The sequence below is a fragment of the Ambystoma mexicanum genome, chromosome 9 (assembly GCF_040938575.1).
Source record: "Ambystoma mexicanum isolate Mex_15411 chromosome 9, UKY_AmexF1_1, whole genome shotgun sequence".
In the NCBI taxonomy this organism is placed as follows: Eukaryota; Metazoa; Chordata; class Amphibia; order Caudata; family Ambystomatidae; genus Ambystoma; species Ambystoma mexicanum.
In genome coordinates, this window is record NC_090931.1 from 436,169,844 (window position 1) to 436,187,142 (window position 17,299).

At 50.0% G+C, this 17,299-nt stretch overlaps 1 protein-coding gene across 1 annotated transcript in view; it reads right to left on the reverse strand.

Moving 5' to 3' along the window:
- MMP28 (matrix metallopeptidase 28) overlaps window positions 1-17,299 on the reverse strand; it is a 417,865-nt gene that overhangs the window by 206,051 nt on the left and 194,515 nt on the right. Inside the window, exon 3 of the mRNA XM_069614923.1 lies at window positions 15,274-15,464. Coding sequence (XP_069471024.1) covers window positions 15,274-15,464 — 191 coding nt within the window. The remainder of the gene's footprint in view (window positions 1-15,273; window positions 15,465-17,299) is intronic.

Consider the following 17,299-nt stretch of genomic DNA (forward strand, 5'->3'; position numbering starts at 1 on the left):
TGGCTAACTTGATGCAATTTGTAGGGGTAAGAAATTGGCGGCTGAGTGAAATAAGTTTTGCTGTGTAGGCTGTGGACGAGGAGAGGGTTGCTATTTGTTTGTGCATAGTGAGGTTGGCATCTATATATACACCAAGAGTTTTAACTTGTTTGAGTACTGGGATCTGTGCACCATGAATGTTGATATGAGAGTAGTTAGAGTGGAGGGTGCTTATTCTTTTTTGGGAGCCCACGATGAGGACCTCCGTTTTCTCATCGTTAAGGGAGAGACTGTTTAGGGGCATTCAATTTTGAATTATAGAGTAAACTTTATTGATGGTGTCAGTGTCTTGAGTGTAGTCACCTGTAATGGGGATGAGGATCTGGGTGTCATCGGCAAAGATGGTGTAGATGACACCCATATCGTCAAGAGCCGAGAAAAGGAGTTTAGTATATGCATTGTAGAGGGTGGGAGAGAGGGAGGATCCCTGGGGGACTCCTATAGGTACTACTATGGGGCCCGCTGCATAGTTTCCGATGGCAACTCTGGATGTGCGGTCCGTTAAAAAGGATTTGATCCACTGAGTCGCGTTAATGGAGAAATGAAAGTCTTTTTTTAGGGTGTTGCATAGTTTATCATGGTCTACCTGGTCAAATGCTGCTGATAGGTCTAGTAGCAGTAGGGTGGCTAGTTTGCCTGAGTCTCTGATAGAGTCCAATTGGATTTTCAAATCTAAGAGGGCTGTCTCAGTACTGTGGTTGGGCCTGAAACCAGATTGTCTGTCTCCTAGTAGGTTATTTTGTTCGAGGTGGGATTGTATTTGGTTGTAGGCTAATTTGTCGATAATTTTGAGTAGGAAAGGGACAGTCGTTATGGGCCGGTAGTTCGTAGGCACTAATGGATCTAAAGTGGCCTTTTTTAGCAGAGGGGTAACCCACGCCGCTTTAATGCTAGCTGGGACCTGATTGGTATGGAAGGAGGCATTTACGAAGTTGGTAATTATGGGTGTGAGAGTAGGTTGATGTTCAACCTCTTTCCTCCATCTGACCACAAGTCTCTTGTTCAAAGGGGTTAGAATGGGCCCTTCAACCTTCCAGCGACACGTCTCTCGCTACCCCTACATCTGTCTGTGGTCTAAGGAGCATAATGGCATCTGTCAAGGCGTGGCAAAAAAAGACAACTCAAAGCCAAAGTACCAATTTAGTCACTTTATTAAACAAAGATAGAAAATCAGATGACTAGCGCTGAATGGACCCAAGATGTGTGGTTCCATGAATTGGTGCTAAAAAAATCAACTTGTTTTATGGCCATGGTCTCAGTACTTACTTCCCTCATTCCCCTATACAAATCCATCCTATTGGCAGTAAAAAGTCACTCCCAGTCTCTATGGTTTTGAGCGTCCTCACACTTCTGTCTTCGCAGTTTTAGAGACTTTCTTGGGGGTTTTCAATGGTGTTGTCAGGAGGCTGCATTGGTCCTATCTGGACTGGTGCAAAACCACCATCCAATTCAACTGATTATCTTGATCGGGGGTCAAGCATTAGCCTCTTTGCAGGACTAAATGATAGCGCTCCTCAATGTCCTGGGGAAAGAATATGCCACACTACTCCAACGAAAACTCTTGAAATGGGCTAAAGACTCCAACCATATTGACCCTAGGCAAGCAGGATTTGTAAAGGGTGTGGGCTGTGGCCTAAATCTCCTAATACTGAACATCTTGAAGATGGAGACCCTCAGACTTAACACCAAGCTGTACTTGGCGATGATAGATCTCTCGCAAGCGTTTGACAGCATAAACAGGGAGTTGTTGTGGGAAAAACTAACAAAATGGAACTGTCCACCGAGTCTCGTTAGTGCAATCCGTGAACTGCACACGGAAACTTCCATCACGATTCGGCTTGATATGTCTGGCACGCTGTCTACTAAAATAAATACACATAAAGGCGTAAAGCAAGGGTGTCCTTTGGGAGCCACCATTTTCAACTTGTTCATATCCGATATACAAGAGTTATTTTTTGGTGCAAACACGTTTCCCCCAAAAATACAAGGCACACCTATTGACTATTTGGTATATGCAGACGACCTTGTATTGATTGACCAGACTCCAGTTGGACTGCAACGTAAAATGTCTTTACTAGAGACATACATAACATCAAACGGATTGTCTATTAACACCCAAAAAAGTGAAATCCTGTTACTGGAAAATCTACAAGGTTCTTGCGGTAGGGGCAAGAAACCATCTTGGTACATTGCAAAAGACAAGATTCAGCTTGTCAAGTACTCGACATACTTGGGTATGCGAATCAGTACGAGCCAGAACGACACCCCCTGGGTTGAAGTAGCTAAACACAAATGTCGTCAGTTGGCATCACAAGCTTCCTTAATCAACAACAAATACGGAAAATTCTCATTGAAGCCAATTATGTTTTATAAACAGAAAGTGGTGCCCATTCTGATCTATGGAGGAGAAAACGCCTTTGGGGCATCTTGTGAACTCTGGAACACATTAGAGAACATCTTTTGGTCTCGTGTGCTGAAACTGCCAAAGGGCACTTCAACTGTTTGTATACGATATGAACTGGGGTTGATTTCGAGGCATGCCAGGGTTGCATGGAATCTCCAAAATCGATATCGCAAAACGATAATGACGGAACCGGCCCTCCAATTTGGTATTTTGCACAAGCCAGTATCGGAAAAAGCAAATACCATTTTTGCAAAATGGAACCGGATGTCGCAAGACTTACTTGAAGACTATAACATCACACGTGCTCTTTTACTTGACAATCCAGAGGCTGCAAAAAAAAAGTTGTGGAAACAGGACTGGATCCTAACCTGTGATCAAAGAGCGCGTGCATCTTCAATGGTTGAAGTACCTGGTGAGGCAAAGGCATACGACCATCGCGCAAACTATTTAATGCGCCTCCCGAATCAGCACGCAAGAGCGCTGTATATGCACTTCAGACTTGCAGGCCGATTCATGGAAATATGTGCGCGGAAAAACCGGCGCACGCGTGGGAAAACGTGCGATTCGCAGTGGCACAGAAAAAAATCGCAGAAAATCGCACAGAAAACAGTGCACATCCATTCATGGAAGCACAGGCACGCGCGAAATGTGGGATGTGCGCTGAGAAAGTGCGCGGCGCACGCTGGCGCACAGGTCAACGAACGCCATGCGATAAAGCCACAGCGAATTCGCACATAGCGCGGCGCACAGAACAAAAGTAGGCGTAACACGGGGCGTCACACGCAGAATGGGGAACAACTCGTGAAAATGTGGGCGTCACAGGGGAGGTCCAGGAGGCAAGTGCGCGGAACGCCCAGACGCTCGCCTACAACAGGCATTCATGGAATCGAATCGGGTAAAACAGCGCACGGCCAAAGACGCGCACAGGCCCATACCCGTACGCCACAGAAAGCAGGCGGTAGCGTCCCAATACATGTGCGCCAAAATGTGCGCTTACCGTATACACAGCTCAGCGATTGTGCCTGGGGGAGCGTGTGCGTGCATTTCAGGGGTGCGCAAGAAGTTTCACACGCGTTTTGGCTGGTTGCGTGTATATCAGGGGTGCGCAAGAAGTTTCACACGCGTTTTGGCTGGGTGCGTGTATATCAGGGGTGCGCGAGAAGTATCACACGCGATGGGGCCTGGGGGAGCGGGGTGCGTGTATTTCAGGGGCCTGCGGGTGGTTTCACACGCGATGGGGCCTGGGGGAGCGGGGTGCGTGTATTTCAGGGGCCTGCGGGTGGTTTCACACGCGATGGGGCCTGGGGGAGCAGGGTGCGTGTAATTCAGGGGCCTGCGGGTGGATTCACACGCGATGGGGCCTGGGGGAGCGGGGTGCGTGTATTTCAGGGGCCTGCGGGTGCATTCACACGCGATGGGGCTTGGGGGAGCGGGGTACCACTCACCGTCTGCCTTGCATGTAGAAGAACGCGTAGCCAACACCCGCTGCGAAGTAATAGCGAGTGAACCCCAACGGATGGAAAACACACGCACCGCACGAAAAGCATGTACAGAGAAGCCCTGCCAGTGCAACGCCCGTGCGCGAAACTGCACAGACGCGCTTACGCTGTAAGGGCCTTTGGTCCAATGAAATCGCGTACGCGTGCTGACGCGCTTACGCGCTAGGGCCCTTTCCTCGAATTTCACGCTGACGTGCAGGATTTTCACGTGCCAAATCACTCCGTATCAAGCTGGCCACGCGAAAACACACGGAAGACCACGCTCCTGCCCAGAAGGCCGAATCACTGCCCCCCAGTGCCCCGAGCAGCCTCCCACGTGCCATCTGCTGCTGCCTGCCTGCCTGCCTGCTGCCACCGTGCCCTGCCATTTGGTGCCTGCACATCAGCCATCTGCAGGGGTCCAGTTGCTGTGTCCACCCCTGCTGGTACAGAAGACTCCCGACTCGAATAACATCGCTCCACAGCCCAGCCCCAGGACTCAGTTGCCCACCCACTCCTGCCCCTGGGGTTGCCATGTCGGGCACATCTACATCTGACACCAGTGGCAACCCCCGGCCAGAGGGGCAGAGGGGCACCAGCTTCACTGCCACCGAAGTTGGTGTCCTGGTGGAGCAAGTCCTGGGGCAGTATGATGCCCTCTTCGGATCGTCCCGCACCAACAGGGAAGGACGGGAGAGGATCTGGGCCGACTGTGTGGTTGCCATCAACGGAGAGGGGGTGGCAACCCGCACCATCCAGAAGGTCAAGAAGCGCTGGGAGGACTTGAGGTCCAGGACCCTCATGAAGGCCCGGCGCCTCGTGGAGGGGAGCCGGGGCCGCATGAGTTCCATCCAGTTGAGGGTCCTGGAACGCGTACACCCAGCGCTCCACGCCCAGGTCCTTGAGAGGGAGACCCGTCTGGAGTTGAGCGGTAAGTGGCCAAGCATTGCTGTGTGAGACAGGGCATGTTGCAGTGTGCTGGTTGTCTGATACTTGCCTGCATGTGTGACATAGGCCATGTACGCATGTATGTGTGCAGGGACATCATGGGAATGCATGTGCGACCTGTAATGTGTGAACCGCACGGTTGTTGCATGTGTTTGAATGCGACATGGGGAGCCCTGTGCAGATTGCACACATGAGAGCATGGCAGTCTCTGTTCCTGGACATGGGTGGGGGCGAGGGATGGGTGCTGATGCCAGATACATATGTGGTATCCATGTCTGTGTGCCTGACCTGCGTGTCTGTGACTTGTGAGTGCCATGGATGCATGACGCATGTCTGTGACAATGTACAGATTCACTGATGCAGCCTAGTCATCCTTGTATGCACTGTGATTGGGGTGTACGGGGCCAGATGGATGTGTCCGAGGTGAAGTGTGTGCATGTGATAGGCATGACCCATGATTCATGTGAGTCCCATTACATTGTATGATTCGAGAGTCCATTGGACATGTATTTAAATGTCCATGGCACGCACCATGACTGTCACTGTGTGTGCATTGCCTGGACTGACACATGTGTTGTGGTGTGACATGATGGAAGTGTACTTTGACAGTGGCACTCATCTGCTATTGCTTCCTGTCTAGGGGACCATAGTACAGTACCCTGATGCTTGTGTTCTATGTCTCCCTCTACACAGCGGCTAGTGAAGGAGAGGGTGGAGACGGCGCTGTGGAGCAAGGCGGCGGGGATGCCCCCACGGCTGCAGCGGAAGGGGTGGGTGAGCCCCCACAGGGGCCTGCCACGGCGGTAGACGGTGAGGAGCCATCCAGGTTGGTGGTTTCCACAGAGGAGGAGGAGGCCGCCACTGAGGCGCACATGGGGCCTGGTGGGGGCATCCCTGCTGGTACAAGTGGTGCAGTCCAGGGGCAGGAGGCAGCACAGGTCACCGTGGAGGGGCCTGTGCGTGTCGCTGTCCCTGAACCTGTGGGTGCACCACCTTGCACCAGCAGGGATGCCCCGTCCCAGGCCCGTCCGCAGGTAGAGGGGATGTCCATGTCATCTGACTCCCCTCCACCTGCGGACGAGGGGACCCCTGGCCGTGTGGAGAAGGTCCTGATTGGGGTCGCGATGCGCACGGCTGTGATTCGTGATGCCGTGCGTGCTTCCCACGAGGAGCACGCACGTCATCTCGAAGAGCACCGTGCCGACGTGGCCCAATTGGGATCGGCCATGTTTGGGGGTTTCCTGCATGTGTCGGCCAATCTGGCGGCCCTCTCCTCCTCTGTGGAGACTATACGCCAGTCGTTCTCCTTGCCGTCTTCCGGCCCAGATGCCACCAGGGCCCCCTGTGGACCTGCCCTGACCAATGCAGCCAGCTCGGTGGGGATCCCATCCCTGCCACAGTCGGGAGTCAGAGGTCCAGCAGGGGTGGACACCACAGCAACTGGACCCCAGCAGATGGAGGATGTGACGGCATCATCGGGCAGGGCACGTGCACGACGGCGTCGGTGGTTTCCATCAGCCTGGATGCCGTCGTGCTGGCACAGGCAGTTGCGTCGGAGGCAGCAGCAGGCTCAACGTGGGAGGCATCATGGCTCGGGGCCATCAACATCAGGGGTGCAGGCATCGGCCGGAGGGCAGGAGAACCCTGGAATGGGAGTGTCTTCCATGTGGGAGCGGTTGTGCCAGCGGATAGGTGCGGAGCGGCAGCGGGCAGAGGAGGAACGGCTCACGATGGTCAGGGCGGAGGACTCCATGCGGAGGGCGCTGAGGCGGGCTGAGTGCCTCGAGGGTGTTCGCAGGGAGTTTGAGCTTGACACTGCGTTATCCCTGCGGGACCTCGGGGCCAGGGAACATGCCCGCCTCCAAGCCATTGACCAGGAGTTCGATGATGCCCTGGCCCATGACAACAACCAGTGAGCCGTCCGAATAGCCCGCTGCCTTTGTATATAGTTGTATAGTTAGGGTTAGGTTTCCTTTGTTTTTTTTAGGTTGCGATTGGACAATGCACCACTTTTTTGTATATAGTTCAGTTTTTAGTTAGTAGGCATAGTTAGGTTTAATTTGGTTGGGCTCATGGACCCGGGAGGATCTTCTTCATGGGTCTTCATTTTTTTGTTTTATTTTTCAGATTATTTTCTTGGACATTCATCTTGTTTTGTTTGATTTGCTTTGTGTTTTTTCTTATTTCATTTACATTCTACTTGCTGTTCAATACATATTAATTTAATTCTTCAATGTGTCGTATCATCTCATTGCTTTCAGGCATGTCATGTTGGGTGTTTTGTCATTCACTTGCAGCCATTGTGTGTGACAGACATTTGTTCATTTGCATTATTTGAAATGGGGGTGTAACATGTAATTGCCTTTGATATGTGGGTGGGTGTGATAGTTGGTTGGCCCTTTTGGCAGGGGAGGATGGGCATTACGGACATGATTGGGGATTGTTGGGACCCAGGTGCAGGGGGGCATGGATTGGACATGGGTGGTGGCCTGCTGGCAGGTGCCTCACAGTGCTGGAGGGTGGGGGTGGTGGGGAACATGAGTTGGACATGGGTGGGGGCCTGCTGGCAGGTGCCCCACAGTGCTGGGGGGTGGGGGGGGTGGGGAACATGAGTTGGACATGGGTGGGGGCCTGCTGGCAGGTGCCCCACAGTGCTGGGGGGTGGGGGTGGTGGGGAACATGAGTTGGACATGGGTGGGGGCCTGCTGGCAGGTCCCCCACAGTGCTGGGGGGTGGGGGTGGTGGGGAACATGAGTTGGACATGGGTGGGGGCCTGCTGGCAGGTGCCCCACAGTGCTGGGGGGTGGGGGTGGTGGGGAACATGAGTTGGACATGGGTGGGGGCCTGCTGGCAGGTGCCCCACAGTGCTGGGGGGTGGGGGTGGTGGGGAACATGAGTTGGACATGGGTGGGGGCCTGCTGGCAGGTGCCCCACAGTGCTGGGGGGTGGGGGTGGTGGGGAACATGAGTTGGACATGGGTGGGGGCCTGCTGGCAGGTGCCCTACAGTGCTGGGGGGTGGGGGTGGGGGTGGTGGGGAACATGAGTTGGACATGGGTGGGGGCCTGCTGGCAGGTGCCCCACGGTGCTGGGGGGTGGGGGTGGTGGGGAACATGAGTTGGACATGGGTGGGGGCCTGCTGGCAGGTGCCCCACGGTGCTGGGGGGTGGGGGTGGTGGGGAACATGAGTTGGACATGGGTGGGGGCCTGCTGGCAGGTGCCCCACGGTGCTGGGGGGTGGGGGTGGTGGGGAACATGAGTTGGACATGGGTGGGGGCCTGCTGGCAGGTGCCCCACAGTGCTGGGGGGTGGGGGTGGTGGGGAACATGAGTTGGACATGGGTGGGGGCCTGCTGGCAGGTGCCCCACAGTGCTGGGGGGTGGGGGTGGTGGGAGACATGGGTGGGGGCCTGGTGGAGGCTGCCCCTGGTGACTGGGGGGGTGGGGGTGCTGGGAGACATGGGTGGGGGCCTGGTGGAGGCTGCCCCTGGTGACTGGGGGGGTGGGGTGCTGGGAGACATGGGTGGGGGCCTGGTGGAGGCTGCCCCTGGTGACTGGGGGGGTGGGGGTGGTGGGAGACATGGGTGGGGGCCTGGTGGAGGCTGCCCCTGGTGACTGGGGGGGTCGGGGTGCTGGGAGACATGGGTGGGGGCCTGGTGGTGGGTGCCCCTGCACTGCTGGGGGTGGGGGTGGTGGGGGACATGGGTGGGGGCCTGGTGGTGGGTGCCCCTGCACTGCTGGGGGTGGTGGGAGACATGGGTGGGGGCCTGGTGGTGGGTGCCCCTGCACTGCTGGGGGGTGGGGGTGGTGGGGGACATGGGTGGGGGCCTGGTGGTGGGTGCCCCTGCACTGCTGGGGGGTGGTGGGGGACATGGGTGGGGGCCTGGTGGTGGGTGCCCCTGCACTGCTGGGGGGTGGGGGTGGTGGGAGACATGGGTGGGGGCCTGGTGGTGGGTGCCCCTGCACTACTGGGGGGTGGGGGTGGTGGGGAACATGAGTTGGTGATTATTTGTGCAAGGAGACATGTGCCTTTGCTGGGGGCATGCCCATGTTGGGTGGGCTAACTGCGGGACATGACCAGGGATGCAGGGTAGTCCCCTGTGGTGTGGGCTGCCTGCAGGGGCCGTGGAGGGTGTACAGGGTACACCTGGGAGGACCCACACTGGCAAATCACATGTAGGACTCCCCGGCACCCCTGCAATACACGTACCCTGCTGAAATCGCGTGTAAAACTTCCTGCGCACCCCTGAAATACACGCACGCAGCCCAATCGCGTGTGAACCCACCCGCGAGCCCCTGGTATACACGCGCCCAGGCAAATCGCGTGTGAAAGCACCCGCGAGCCCCTGGAATACACGCGCCCAGGCCAATCACGTGTGGAACTTACCGCGCAACCCTGAAATACACGCACGCAGCCCAATCGCGTGTGGGACCACCCGCGAGCCCCTGGTATACACGCGCCCAGGCCAATCGCGTGTGAAACCACCCGCGAGCCCCTGGTATACACGCGCCCAGGCCAATCGCGTGTGTATCTTCCCGCGCACCCCTGAAATACACGCACGCAGCCCAATCGCGTGTGGGACCACCCGCGAGCCCCTGGTGTACACGCGCGCAGGCCAATCGCGTGTGAAACCACCCGCGAGCCCCTGGAATGCACGCGCCCAGGCCAATCGCATGTGGAACTTCTCGCGCACCCCTGAATTACACGCACACGCTCCCCCAGGTCGCGTGTGTTACTTCTCGCACTGGTACAGGGTTGGCGCAGCCCTTTGCGATGGTTTTGCGATCTTGATGGCTTTTCCTTGCGCGAGGGCGTTCTTGGGGCGTAACTGGCGCTGCTGCAGGGTCACTGCGATACTCTGCGCCACGGCTTGTTTTGGAGGATTATTCCATGAATACGATGTGCGCTGAAATGGATTTAATCGCATGCGGCTGGCGCAGACATTCGCACGGGAACACTCTGCGCCAGCCGCGTGCGATACTTTTGACTGTATTTCCATGAATCGGCCTGTAAATGTCTTCCCGACGAGAGATCGGATCAAGGTCAAAACAAGCTACCTTTAACTTTAACTGTCGATTCTGCAGTGAAGCCAAGGAAAGCCTGAAACATTTGATCATGTCTTGCCAGTCTCTGGAGCAGCAAAGGGGCCGTTGCTTTGCCCCTGTGATTAACCTCCATCGTTTAAAGAGCGCTGATGAGTGGTGGCAAGTTCTCTGCGAAGGATTTAACAGAGCAGCTCTATTTGCCCTAGTTAACTTTCTACAAATTCTAAAAACCTGGCTAGAGTAGAGTCATAACCAGGTATGGCATGAAATGTAAGGAAGTCTAGTTGACATGTCTCGACAGTGTTGATTGTCGACAAGGACGGACTAGAGAAGAGGAGACCTTTTATGAGATGGAGTAACATGAGAGAGACATATGTGTTGGTTGTATATGTTTTGTGTTGCGTTTTTGTTTCTTTTTTAAAGGTTGAACAAACCAATAAAAATATAAAATAAAAAAAATGACTGCACTCCCTCTCTGTTGTGGTGTGGGCCTGGTCAGTAAATTGAGGTCTAAAAGTAGTCCCTAACTATCAGATATAATATTAACTGTTGAGGAATGTCAACTCAAAATTGTGCTTTGGGAATTTTTGAAAGTTACGCAACAAAATGTAACATAACAACAAATAAAATAACATATTGTAACATCATGTAATCCATGGCCCACATTGGGCCAGCCTATTTTGGGATTTCGAGGTAAAGTGCCCAACGGACACACCATGCAATGCTTAAATACAGTTTATTTCTGGCATAATGTGAGCAAATGCATTGTGCTTAACTATGGAAATAGGCTGCTCTATGGGTAGGCGTGAGAAGGGAGGCATTTGGAGTCCAACGTGAAGAGGCAATGGGCTGTTGGACCCTTCTCAGGCAACGGCTGGAAGAAGAGATGCTTGGAAGGAGGGGGGAAGAAAAGGAGAGCAAAGACACTGAGTGATCGGCTGGGGAGGCCCCAACTGGGCTAAGGGAGCCACGAAAGGCCATCTGGTGCACAGCACCAGCATGTACCATCGAGGGCAGGATGAGGTGATCACTGCCAGCATCCTTGTCAGAGCTGTGGGTGAATGAACAGCCCAAGAAGTGCAAACAGCCATCCTTCGGCCAGGTGGGGGTGGGAGCTGAAGGTCAGTTACTTTGCTGGGAATGCCCATAAGTGGAACACAAGGGACCTAGGTGAGGGGCCATGAAGAGAAGAAGGTAAGCAATGGTGGCCCTCGAGTGGGAAATTCTACTTGACAGCAACATCACTTCTCTACCTGCAGAGGGCTTGCTTGCCTACTATGTCACATGTACGCGCTGTCGGTTTGGTGATGAAGCCCTGCAGTTCATTGTAGATAGTGCTATTGCAAGTTGGTGTGCCAGAGAGACATTGAGGGAGGTGCAGACCTCAGTGACACAAGGGGCCAGCACATGGCAGCTCAACAGAGGTCACTAGTGAGAATAGAAGGACATGAATGGACCCCAGCAGGCTGCAGCTGTGGGGGTGGGGGGGGTATTTCTGTATGCTGTTTGAACTCTATGTAATATTGAGTGGAGCTAAGCCCAACATTATACAGATGTTTGTACACAATGCTAGGGGTATGTGAGCGTTTGCCTCCTGTGGCGCCCTTCTGGAGTTATCTTCCAGCCTCATATATTTTCAGTCCTCAGGGAGGGGCATTTTGGAGGCTAAGATTGCAGTATGCACTAAGCGCACAGTACGGTATATCATCCACTTCTTACAAGTCTTATGGGGTAGGTCAACACTGCTGCCCATTGGGTTACTTGAACCCCTATAGAGATATCAGCAGCTGTCGTATATGTGCTGTACCGGCAGATGCTACTGAGATAGAAAGTGAAAGTTGCATGCTCTGGTGTGTAGGTGCGTAGGTGTGTATGCATTGTAAATGAACAGAGATGGTTTCAGGGGGTAAAATCTCAACTAGATATCATGTGGTCATTCAGGGGGTGGATAGCAGCGATAGCCTAGGAGAAAGTGCATGGCCAGAGAGTTAGAGTAAATATACCCTGGACTGCAGGAACACAAAATAGCGCGTACAAATGTTACATTTTAGCGGGCCAACATGTGGTCCCTCGTTATCAGAGCAAAATACTCATGAGGAATGACCCCTTAAAAGTGTGATTTAGAGAAGTTCGAAATGTGCATATATGCTGAATAAAATAACAAAGAATAATATAAAAGTACATAAACTCTATAAAGTGAGATTTCACATTTGACAAGCCCAAACAGTATCCCCTCCCCATCAATGAAATAGCCTGATAAGGTACTGAATACTACCAGCTATATGCCTGTTTTAGCCCGGTGCACATTTCATGCTTGTCCCTGTCAATTCTAGCAGCTGTAGTTTTCTTTTTCAAATGAAAGTGGCAGGTGTTTATATAAATGTTGCTCCATAGTTTTAAATGCAAGATTTGTTCGTCTGACAGATTACGGTAACATCGAACAGACAAACAAGCCTCCATACTTCAAGAGCACAACTGAAGCCAACCATGCAACCACTTACTGATGCTTTTCAGAAACTCCTTTCAAGAACTAGGACCTACTGTCACCGGTTATATGCTTATTATTAGGAGCATAAAGAGTTAGCCTTTTTCCAAATCAGCGGTAAGCTTTGATGGATCTTCACTGAAGCAAGAGGCATGCAAATGACCGCAATATGCCATCCAGACGCTATATTGACTGTGCAAATCGTTCATGTTTGTATAACTCTGTTCCCCTTTCATCCGTCCTCTTCTCCGATGATGTTTTCCATTCCTCTGCAGATGAAGGGCTGGATACTCCTGCTACAGGTAAAATACACCACTTTTCAGACAAGCCTTGAAGCTGTTAACCCCTACTTTGATGACTGGCGCCGTATATAAAAACAATTAACCTAACATTTGGTTATCCTTGTTTGATGCCCATGTATTCACTCACACTCAATAAAGAAAACCTATATGATAACATCAATGGAACACATGCACAATGTAACCCGTGTTGTCACTACAGGGTGAAGGTTGCGCTGGTTGGAACTGGTACCAGTCCTGTTGTACGTTTTAATTTAAGGTCATGAAACATATAGTAAGTAAGATTCTGCAACTAAACACATGCTAAACTCAAATGGGTTTAGAGCAGATTAGAATGTAAGCACCTGGTGCTGTCTGGTGTCATTTAAACCACAAGCAATTAAATGCACTGATGGAAGCAACCGTTTCTTCACTTTCTGAAAAAAAAGAGTTTGTTAAAGAAATGTGAAAGGCCCCCTAGGGGTACAGAACCCCCTAGGGGTACAGAGCACAATACTTCTCGTGCTCAAGGATGGTTGTATGTTAGCCAGGTACCGAGGGTGAGAGACCTACAGACCTTAAAAGATGTAAGCAAAACTTTGGAATGGATAGCAAAAGTGTCACATGCATCATATGTCATTTCACTTAAACTGACAAAGCCAAAATGGTATTGCAGCAGAGCTGAATCAAGTAAGATCAAAACTATGTTTATATATTACTATTGCACAGTAAAACGTGATGATTAAATATAGTTATTATGCTGTAACCGCTGTATGTAAGAACTATAATGGACACCTGAAAGCATCCAATGTAATCTAACAATATAACAAAAGGCCAGATGTATGTTTGTCCCTGTATGTTTGTGTGATGCAGTAGCTTTGCCCGTTGTTGCTGCTAGAGGGAGCTATTGCCTTGGGTTATTTAGAGACAATGCCAATTTGCATAGCTTCACCTGTTGGCTTAGGATATGTAGTCGTCCTACTGTGTCAATGAAAACCTGCCCTTTGGCCAGTGTAGAGGGCCTGCACACTAGTTGGTTGCATAAATGAGTTCCAGACAAAAGAACCTGGCTTGTACCATTCTATTTTAAGAAAGTTGACACCTGTCAAAAGGTCTGTAGGTGGTTGGGCTGAACACCAGTTAATGAAACCATGTATAAGCAACCTCATAATCAGGCAGGGAGGAAATAGGAGGGAGCTATACAGGCAGAAGATCGACACAATGTTAAGACGGTACAAGACGGTATAGGTAGGGGCAAGACAAATGAAAAACATGCTTGCAGATACCGAAAATCAGGTGATGCTCTACTGAATATTGTAATGTATTTAAGTGTCAAAGGCCCATTTTATTTTGAGTGACTTTCCATTAATTAATGACCACACAAGTATTTTCGCTATGTTTTGCAGTTGTTACATTTTATGTAATTAAGACTCATTAGTGATTGTTTAATGACTATTACCTTAGTGTATTCAAGAGCAGCATAGCTGTGCCATCTCTAACCAGACTGAACCAATTTAGCACCTATAAGCTTATATGCACCAAAAGTAAGAATTGGGGCACTTTGATGAGAAGTCAGGAAGTAAGACTGTTCAAACCCGAGAATCAGGTAAGGCTGGGTTTTGATTAAAGATGTATTTAAATGGCCTGTATGTGTAATGAAATACAAAACACATTAAGTGCAGTTTTCTTTTTGAAATTAAAGTGCCAGGTATCTATACAAATGTGTCATACTCTTAAATGCCAATGGTGCCTAAAATATCGAATGCCTGCTTGTCTAAAACACGTAAGCCATTAATTATTGTCTTAGATAATAGGAAGATACAGACCTTTTAAACGTAAAAGCTTCTCTAGACTTAAGTGAACTTGCTAAAATATTGTTGTCATACTACAGTTCCTAAAAGGAACACTTTAAAACCCTTGTTTTTAATAAGCACTCTTTCTCTGCTAAAATCTAACAAATTGGGCAACCCCGTGGAGTGGGCATGAATGCTCTATACGGGGTAAATCTACATAGATCGCACAACTGTCCAGACCACACATGTCTCCTAAAGGCAGGGTGAGCACTAGAGAAAAAAGGCAAAGCATCAGATTTCATGTAGGGAAAATGGCACATCATCTCTGAGCATACGACTCAGATGGTAAGCATTAGGCTCCCTTTATTTTTACTGTATAGGTGAGATGCGGAGTGTGGGGGGGACGGGGAGGCTGTAGAGGGTCTCTTAGTTCGAAAATGAGTAGCAAAGAAGCCTACAGAAACTGAGTAGGTATGGAGTCCGTCTACGATAGAGGGTGAGCTTTCCATTGGTCGTTTTGTGAATAATTAAATGAAAAATAGCCACTAATTGGAAAATGAGGTTCTTTTGTTCGATATATGCCCTCATGAATATTAATGAAAGTATGTGGTGTGTTCTATATATTTATTTTTTAAGAGAGATATATGCAGATCCAGAATATGCACACATCCTCCAAACACCTATTCAAAAATGGCAGAAAAGATTAATGAGATGTTCAAGCCGAACATAAGAGGAAATTGCAATATTCCACTGTCTTGCAATATTAATTGACTTAAATGCAGCAAAATATTTTAAACATACGCACTTGGAAGGGTGTAGCGCTTCAAGCGTCTCTTACTGGGTCCCCTCCCAGTAAACGGGTCATTTACATGTTCGGTCCATTTGGTGTAATAGCTGTCCAGGTCCTTCACACCACAGCGTGGCACATTCATCTGATGAAGTGTGGCCTCATCAAGAAACCCGCTGACTGGTATATTGGAGACCCACTGGAACTCCCTACAAAATAAAAGAGAGGAGGTCTATACTGTGCATGGCCATGTAGTGTGATTGAGTCGACAGTTTACTTAAACAACCCAATTTCGAGGTTGGAGTATATTAAAGAACAAAGGATAATTTTGCCAGCTATGCATTGCTACATCAAAATGGCCCATGAATCTTAACTGGAGTCACATTTACTGACTTATACCCACCAGAATGTTATCAAATATGCACATGAAAAGAGCATATACATTCATAATCAATTCTTATGATATAAGAACCAGAATCAGACCATAACCACCTACACAGAACTATATTGCATCAAATATGATATGCTGCAGCCCAGTACACCTAAGGCCGCAATCAGAAGATATACTTGGAAATCCTATTATAAGTATTGGGTCATAGCATCTATTACATGCTACAAGTGCAGGGTGAAATATTTTACCATAGCAACTTCACTTCAGGTTAATTAACACCAAAGCATTTGACAACCTAAAAACCATTCTTTTGTCACAAACATACGATTTCCCATAAAATGATGGCTCCCTGTGAAATATGTCCCACTCAGAGGCTTGTAATAAGGCTGATCCAGCCAAGGCAAAGACAACACCATTGCGGTCTTACTGTGCTAGAAGATCTCTGCTTCGCTACAGGACCACAATTGTTTGATCTTGAGCAAATTACTTTACTTCTCTGAAAAATCAGTTCCATTATCTGCCAAATGCTGCACCCCCACCCCCCACACAAAACTAAATGTCATCAGTACATATTGCGGGGTACATTTACCAGCCCCAACAGAAAGCCCCTACAACAAAAACAGCATTTCAGCAGTTACCCAAAAATGATGTGCTTTTGTCTGCTGAGCACATATGGGGCGAGAGTAGAACGCAACCACCCCAAGAATAGCTGCATTTTGTTTTCAGCCACGTGAATCTAGAGAAAACAAATCAAATTCAGAATGGCTCTGCATTGCTGTTGAAAGTGAGCGTCCCCCAAAAAGGCATTTAAAACTCCTGAGTGAGAGTCAATGATGGACACACCCCAGATGGGAATGAGACCAAGACCAAGTGCGGGCGAAGTCAATAAGTAAAAGTTTATCTAAATCAATATAGGGCAAGGAGAGAACTCTGCAAACTCCGAGAGCGCTCTGCCAGACATCAGCAAACATTCACATTTTGTTACAAAACCACGTCACCTATGACGTGGGAGCTAAGGGATACATGAATCGATGAGATTGGGCAATGGCGAAGGGCGCCTGTAGATGCATAGGTGCAAAGCTTCGGGATTGGTGAGGCGCCTTGAGGTGTCATGGTGATGCTTGCAGGTCAGCTGGGCTCATCGGGTTGGAGCTCTGGTCAGATGATGGTGGATTGATACATCTCGACTATTCTAACATTTGCCTTTGCGACCACACATACTCATTGAGTGGTAATTGTAAATCACTATGCCCAGTAAATCCTACAAATCGTTATTCTAACATCACAAGAAAAATAACATAACTTGGAAGCAAGCATTTCATCGTCTTGTAGACAAATTAGGGGTGAGCAATAGGTGAGCAGCTTTCATGGGTTTAGGTGACTTGTAAGGGGGCCCATTCCAGGAATACATCTGTCACTTTCTTTACGTTAGATCTAGCAGAGGGAGATCTTTATAGTATGTTAGTATAAGAGTGAATATATGGCCATCATGGTCAGTCAAGGTTGGGGTGAACTGGACTGCTTTCCGGTTAGAGGGCACATGATATACATCAGAGAGGTGGTGGGATGAGAGGGGCCTGGTGGCCCAGGAGGGTGACTACCTAGTGCTGACTCCAGGGGGGAGGTGAGGGGTCACAATCATAGCATTGCATC